Source organism: Stegodyphus dumicola, chromosome 3, assembly GCF_044657685.1.
Source record: "Stegodyphus dumicola isolate Sdum_Otavi_A_Nest chromosome 3, ASM4465768v1".
Taxonomy (NCBI): Eukaryota; Metazoa; Arthropoda; class Arachnida; order Araneae; family Eresidae; genus Stegodyphus; species Stegodyphus dumicola.
In genome coordinates this window covers 21855807-21863564 of record NC_140770.1, presented here as the reverse complement: position 1 = coordinate 21863564, position 7758 = coordinate 21855807, and the positions used below count along the sequence as shown (strand labels likewise).

The 7758-nt window shown below is 34.5% G+C and overlaps 1 protein-coding gene across 5 annotated transcripts in view; it reads right to left on the bottom strand.

The window, feature by feature from the left end:
• Positions 1 to 223: 223 nt before the first annotated feature.
• The window catches only part of LOC118181861 (neprilysin-2-like), a 155840-nt gene continuing 148305 nt past the window's right edge, over positions 224 to 7758 (bottom strand). For 4 of the 5 annotated variants that reach the window (XM_085812634.1, XM_085812632.1, XM_085812635.1 and 1 more), the window contains 2 exons: positions 1823 to 1899; positions 224 to 485 (listed from right to left, as the gene is read on the bottom strand). In XM_085812634.1, the coding sequence (XP_085668760.1) occupies positions 386 to 485; positions 1823 to 1899 (177 nt within the window). In that variant the 3' untranslated portion in view covers positions 224 to 385. Of the gene's footprint in view, positions 486 to 1822; positions 1900 to 5620; positions 5793 to 7758 lie in introns of those variants that run through there. The other variant, XM_085812633.1, reaches the window with a different exon arrangement.

Here is a 7758-nt window from a genome sequence, read left to right as displayed (position 1 = left end):
GAACATTTCCCCCCCCCCCCCCATTTTGTAAAAAAAAGGGGGGTGAGAGAGAGTGAGAGAAAATATATAACCTATGAGTTATTTTTACATTTTAGATCATGGACTCATCCCACACGAAATTTGAGACCATTCTTTGAGGTCCAATAATTAATTAGGAAATATTTTTGAGAGGTGGAAAATATAAATTTTGCAGAATCAAATTTAAATTAAAATTCCTGAAACCTTGAGAGGAAATCTAAATTTTATTTAGACAAATGTTATACATATTTCAGAACTGTTTAAAATATCTGCATTCGAAAAATGCATTATGTTTGTAGAACAAATACAGTAATGATAATAACAATGTTCAAATTTTCTGAAATTTTTATATCTTCAGTTGATTTTTCTACCAAATATGGCATCTGTTTTTTCGAACCATTGCTGATTCTGATGAGCAATTGAATTCTTCGGCAAATTCTGGTAGATTAGACAATGCTCCTGGCACTCTGAAATACAGAAAATGTTTTTTAGGTAAATGAAAAAAAAAAAAAAAAAAAAAAAATGTTATTTCTTTACTTCAGTGCTCTTTCTCATAACATCCTTTCTTATTTTTCGGATATTTTCTGTGACTGCTTCAGTGTGAAACAGAAATACGCAGTGTGCACAGAAAGTGCACGCTGCGTACATTTTCAATACTTACTTTTTCATTTTCAATACTTTCATTACTTACATATAATTTCAGTTCATTTTAATGCCATCACACTATCCCTATACTTATGTTTAAGAAAATTTTATACTAGTTGTAATAATAATAATAAAAATTTGACACTTGCACGACGGAAGTTGACTTCGATTTTACTTTGAACATTTTGGCTACTTGATATCATTTTCAACTTACGGACACGGTCTGTTAATAAATAAATTAGATTAATTAGAGGTTCACGTTCCCTAAAAATGCCTTTCAATAATACTCTTTTGTTATTACTAGCGTGAAATCTTTAACTTATATATTAAATTATTGATATGATAAAAGAATTTTCACAGAAGTGATTTCTAAGATTCCAAATGCTAAATATACGTTTAAATATTCTCATGTATAATTACTTTAGAATCGCAATCTAATAATCATATAAAAATGTCCTTAATTAGAAATGTTTTTCATTTTCAATTTAGGTTGAAAATGTTGGGAGTTAACCATGTGCCTGCCACTTCCAATCAATTCAATAAGATTCTGGTAGTAAGACCTCCCTTTTGAAAAGAATATTATATTAATCAATAATTTTTACAACAATATGAATAAAAATGCTCATTATTTAATCTATTAACATAAGAAATCTCTTTCTGAGTCGATGTTTTATTTTTTTATTACTTACAAATGCAAACATTTGCTCTTTGTGTACACTCCATGAACACAATCGCCAATTAAATTGGAGAATGGCAACTTAATTGGATATTTCGTTGAATAAAACAAATTATCTCGGTCATTTTTTGCTGTAGGGTGTCACACATTTTGTTTTCTATTCCTTACAATGAGTATAAAAGTTTCCCATACAAGCATAGGAACAAAGAGAAGTTATAAAAAATTCAATTTCGTTCTTTTTACAAAACTGATTTGTTTAAATTTAAAAATGCAAATATGTGTATTTAAGTAATATAAAACATTTTTGTTATTGGGAGTATACTCGTTACCAGCGAACGTTTATCAACCAGCGAAAATAAAGGCTGGACGTAGATATTTGCGGGCACTGTATATAGTAGTATTAAGTAACTAACATTTTCGAACCAAATTATTTTTAAACATTGTTTTTGTAAATTAATAGTTATCAAAGAAATTCATACCAACCTAAACCGCATTGGAGTGTGTGATTCTTGGGTAATCTCTGCCCTCAGAGCTTCTGGTCTGACTTTGTTGCACCATACCTGAAATAGTTGAAGATAATTATTACTTTGCATTATAAGTCATATTTGTGCTATTAAATATAGTAATGATATAAAAGGTTGCATTTAAAAATTGTATTGCCGTTTGTTAGACATCAGAGGTAAATTAAATAAATGAATACACGACCTGTCAAATGAATGTCATTATGCTGACTTGGACCCAGCTGAACTCCCCCGATATTAAGACGCGGTGGGCAATCCAATAAAGAGCCACCTTGGAGATGGTCATAAACACTCTTATCGAAGATCCGAGGACCACATTTTCAAGTAAAACATCAAATAATTTTACAAACGCACCGCTGAACTGGTCTACCAGTGCAACCGCCCCAGCGAACAGAGACCAAGGCGCGGTGGGGCTGAATGCCTGGGGCTTTGACTGGTTGCCTATGGCGCTACCTACCAGTACTACACAAGTTGCCTCTCTCTCCAGGCTTTACACAGAATACGGAGGACAACGTGGATTGGACGCTAAATGGCCCAGGCGCTATTCCACTATTGATACCTAGTTAACGGGGACTTAAAGTCACCAAACCCGTGAAAGGTTGGGATAGACCCTTTCCCACATATTTTCATCATCATTTTTATACCCCTGTGGCTGAGACTGTCTAGGTACAGATCCTAGCCAGTAACTTCATAGAACGCTCTGCGTGGACGACCTGGGGGTATATCAGAGGTAAAAGAAGTAAAATTATAGGGGAAAAGTGGAAACTTTTTTGGCTACTTTTCCGTTTCGCCGGCGCAAAGTTCGCCAAGCAGACTTTCTTGGCGACAACATACAGTATACACATAAAAAATGTTAACGAATGTTAGTTCTAAGAATTTTTTATTTTCAAGCCATAAACATTCTAATATGGTTTCAAATTTCGTAAAAAGACATTAATTTAAGAGTTTACTATGCTATCATGGTACAACATCTTGATTCGCCGCTTCGTATCACGTGACCACAAGTGATCTCTTTTCACGTAAACTACGCTACAAAAATCTGATTCTCTCAGTAATTACCTACATTAATTTCAAGTTAAAGCTTAATTTGGAATACAAGTTTGAATGCAAGAATTATTTCAATTCGTACGAAAAACTTACTCAGAAATTATGTAAAACCGCAGTGCTTTATTTCATTAATGCGTTCTCATTAGAATAGATGAATTTAACTCTTGATTTTGCCTTTTCTATATTTTCGCTTTCAGGTGAGCGGTGTGATTGCATTCTAATTAATTACCGCGAATTGTTTTAGGGTATAACATTTAACTATCTTGTAAAAATTCTATGTAATTGTATGCCAGTATTGAAAGAAACAATCAATCTGATAAGAAATGGTTGCGACTTGTTTTGAAAAGGAGGCGTAAAAGGTTACCAGCGAAGATACCATTATTGGCGTTGTACCATTATTGGCGACTTTATCGTTTGCGGCGGCAAAACGGAAAAGTACCCTTTTTTGTCATCAAATCACACTGCTGAGCAAAATTAGAAAATCACAATGGGAAAATATGAAAATATGCAAATCATTCCGCAAAGACGTCCATATGCGAATTTCGTATTGAAAAATAGAAAAACATAGGTGAGAAATGAATACAGAAATTAAAAGGGATTTTAATAAGGCAAAGCTATGAACGATAACTGATCACTGCACAGATGCATCCGTTCCATAGATGGAATAAAGGCAAGAACAGGTGTTTAGTAGGGCATTTAAAGTTCTGTAAGAGCTCTGATTACTTTGAAGCAATTACTCATGCTTAGTTGATGGTTGGTAGGCCGTTTGCAGTAGTACTGTTTATTTCTCGGCAAGTGGACGGGCCTTAGATCAGTGGTCTCAACCTCAAACTGCGTATGGGCCGAATTCCCCATCTGAAAACAGCTGACAGGTAAATTTTTTAAAACAAAATTAAGAGTTTTTTTTTATTAATAAAATCGAAATTTATTTACTAAATATTTAACAAAATATACATAAACAGTAAAAATAATGATACGTGGAAAAAATTCAGATGTTTCCTTATTTTTGTTTAAGATAAAAGTTTAGTAGTCACAATTGTTGGTTACATTTTGTAGTGCAGAAGTATTGATAGCTAAATATTAAATTTTCGCACTGACATTTATTTCATATAATCCTAATATGCTGAATTAACCCCTAAATAAATTATTTTTAACTTAAGAAATCACAAAAATTTCCCAAGTAGGAGAATACTTGAGAAAAAATAATGATAACCTATTCTCTTTCTTGTGTTTATTAGGTTTCCTTCTATGTACACAGGGAAAAAAAAAAAAAAAAAAATGCTACGCATGAAACAGATGTGTACTTGTGATACAAATTTATACTATTATAGTTTACCCGATTCGGTAAGCTTAATATTTATTCTTATATGTTCGTAAATTGTGCATTCTTTGCTTTAAAAGTGATTGAATTACGTAGTTTTTATGTTTTTAGTCAATCTGCACGCAATAGATGAAAAATTATGAACAATTTAAAAGTTGTTTAAGTGTTGTTTGTCTAAAGAGCCCGTCATTTGTTTACATTCGAAACTATTGGTAGAATAGATACTGTCTGTCTATCATAAAAAAAGCTCTCGCCAGTTAGTCTGCAGCTGTCTGTTGTCGTCCCCCCGGGGATTGACTCAGGGTGAATGCCTGGGAAGTACTGGTTAGGATCTGTACCTAGGCAGTCTCAAACACAGGGGTATATAATTTGACTTCACAGGACTAGAGCCCGAGTATTGTACTTAGGTTGGTTCAGGCTTGGCAGGGACCGTACTGGTACTTTCGTGTCTGTTCCTTCGGCTATGGTGGAGCTATATGGAAGATTTGTCGACTGAGTTCCCGGGGGTTTGACTCCATCCAGTTCTCGTGGCGGGGACTGACAAAGCAGCCAGAACACCTTTTTACAATGTGGTTTTGCCGATGGAATGGTGCCCGTAGGCAAGGTGACAGAATTTTAAAATAGCAACGTTTTCGTTCTGCCCAATGTTTCGTGAAAGCGGGGCGGGGATTGCGGGGGTTGCGCCCGCGAGAACGAGGTCTCACGGACGTTGGGTATACCAAACTTTGAATGGGTCCCGTATAAGGAGGACCTGGGACGGAGGTCCTTCGTCTAGTTTGTCTGTCTGTTGCCGTAGAAAAGAGTGTTGACCCATTTTCCGTAGGGGTGTCTTGAAGGTAAACGATAAACTTTCCCCTCAGCAAACAGTCGCCGAAAACAAAATAACAATAAAGCAACTATTGATTCGCCTCTATTTGAAATATACTAGCTCTGTTGCTATAGCGACCGCCACCCGCCAGACACTGTGGCGGGAACTCTTCTTCTCGTACACAGACAGTAATTAAGTCAGTTTCTCCATCAACTTTAGTGTCTTTTTGCAGAGTAGGACCAAAAGTAAACTTTCAGTTTGGTGCTACGAAAAGTCTGTCTTCTTGCATGCGGGTCGAATTGCTTACTTTCCCCTAGAAACTTATTTTAATTGTAAAATTTCTTTTTTTAAACTGTTTTTAACTGTATTTGGAGTTTTATGCTTTTCTGTATTTAACAATTTTTAATGAAGATGTTTTGAGTTTTTGTATTTTTTGTCTTGCCGCGAAGTGAGAACTGAATTGATTGAATGAGAAATATATCTCTAATGAAATTCGTGAAAATAAGTTTAAATGAAATGCAGCAAAACGTGTGCATAATTTAATAGACGATGCTAGGTATCCATGTGGTGTCCACATCAAATATTTTATTTCTTATTGCAACGTTCAGCTACAATAGCTGATGATATTTTGATTTTAACAAAGTTTGTTGTAACCTTGAAGAAAAATTACTGGAAGTTATCTTCATCACGAATTATAGATGCTCACTGGTCAGTTCGGTTCTTTTTCTTTTATCTGATCTTGTTAATTGTCAACTCCTAAAAAAACAATTCATATATAAATGTATTTCCAAACAAAGCGATTGCTATTTTTTCAAAAAGATCGCACGTTGTGTCAATTATGCGTTATTTAACTTTAAAAAAGTACAAATAAAGGTTAATAAAATCTGCATTTTCAAATCTTCAAGCAATTTCAGGTGGCTAGAGGATGGCACTTTATATTTGCTGAGGAATCAGATTTATATCATAGTGTAAATTAACTAGTTTGTAAAAATTGTAGGTTTTTTTGGGGGGGGGAAGCAGGAGAGGTGAAACATGTGCAGTGCTCATTTCGGGACCCGAACCTTGGCCCTTTCGAATGCGCGTCGAGTATGCTTCAAATTCACCACGAAAGCATGCGAAAAAGAGGAAGAAAATATTTTATACGCTGTTTTGCAGATTTTGTGGTGTTACTCATGTTCATTTTTGATAATAATGAAAATAAAATTCTATTCCAATTTATTAAATCTTGAACTGTTTTTTCAAATTCTTGTCTAATAATTAATATTATAATAATGCTGCTTAATTCACGCGAAATGTAATCGCTGGTTCACGGCCCGCGAGCTGCCAGTTTGAGACCATTGCCTTAGATCATGTCTACAGAACATCTTGTTTTGTACTGCTCAAGACCTGGGGATCTGTCAAACTCATCCAAATGAGAAATAACTTTAATCCGTAATAATTCATTTACAGTGCAAGATTTGCAGCACAATTCATTTAAAGTGCATTGGCATTATGTTATATATATGCGGCTTAAATGTTTGTTGCCGATAGTTATTTGGTTGCTTGAATAACTGTACTAGCCAATGGTTTCCCATACATTTGCTTTTCAAATCGAAGTTCAGAATTTTCTTTTATTGTTGCCAAAACTAGATATGAAATACAATGTTACCAATAAATGCATTTTCCTTTAAAATTATTAAATCTGTTTTTGTATTTTAAACTGAATTTTCAGCTGAACGCAAATTGAGCGTATCATGGGGAACGTGAACATTTGTTTGCATTGGCAATCATCTGTTTTTGAAATGGTTTGCAACTGTAATTATATCTTTATTCTATGGAATCTGTTCACGAGGATATTTGTTATTTAGTATTCTTGCCAGAGTGGGATAAAGTATTTACAATTTGCATTTTAAACAAAAATTCATTTTGTGCAGTAAATAAACTAATTCAGATTAATTCAGTTTGAATTAGCAGATATCTTTGCTCAAATCATTTTAATTACAATTTATAGTATCTAGAACAGCGGTCATTTCGTATGACCGCCGGGCTTTCTAGTCTTGCATAAAAAAGGTAGTTAGAACCAATGGCGCAATGAGAAAACACCTATGGAGAAGGATCTTGGTTTGTGTTCACTGAACTATGGCTCTGTGATAGAAAATATGAAAGTAAATACTATTTAGCAATGAATCACACAAGCACGTAACTGTATTCTGATCTCTTTTCGGAGCAGGTGAAGTCTAAAATCGCTGTCAGGTATGCAGTATCTATTATCAGTAAAGATTATGATACGTCAAAGGTGCATTGTTCGGTCTTGATGACCGTTTTAATATTGTAAACAGTGTCTCCTGTTATCATGCGTTAAATTGCTTTCCATTATTGACAGTAATCAGAAATCGATTTCTAGTAGCTGTCTATTCATTACTGTTGGTGATTATTTCCATAGACAATAAGCCATGGATGATCGATCTAATAATAATCAATTCCAATTTTTTTAGGATATTTTACGCATGCGAAACAATACTATGAGCAATACGAAATTCTTCGGTCATGCTGCTGACTTGTAGCGTGAAACTTCCTCCAGCTTGCTAATGCTCCAGCACGTGAATATTTATCCAGATATGTGCTCCTAAACTTTGGATCATCTCTAACACTGTTCACTTGAACTTAAAATATCACGCGCGCGTGTTTTTTGTAACTGTCTTCGTCTGGAAAATATGCATTTATCACACTTTATTTTATCGCC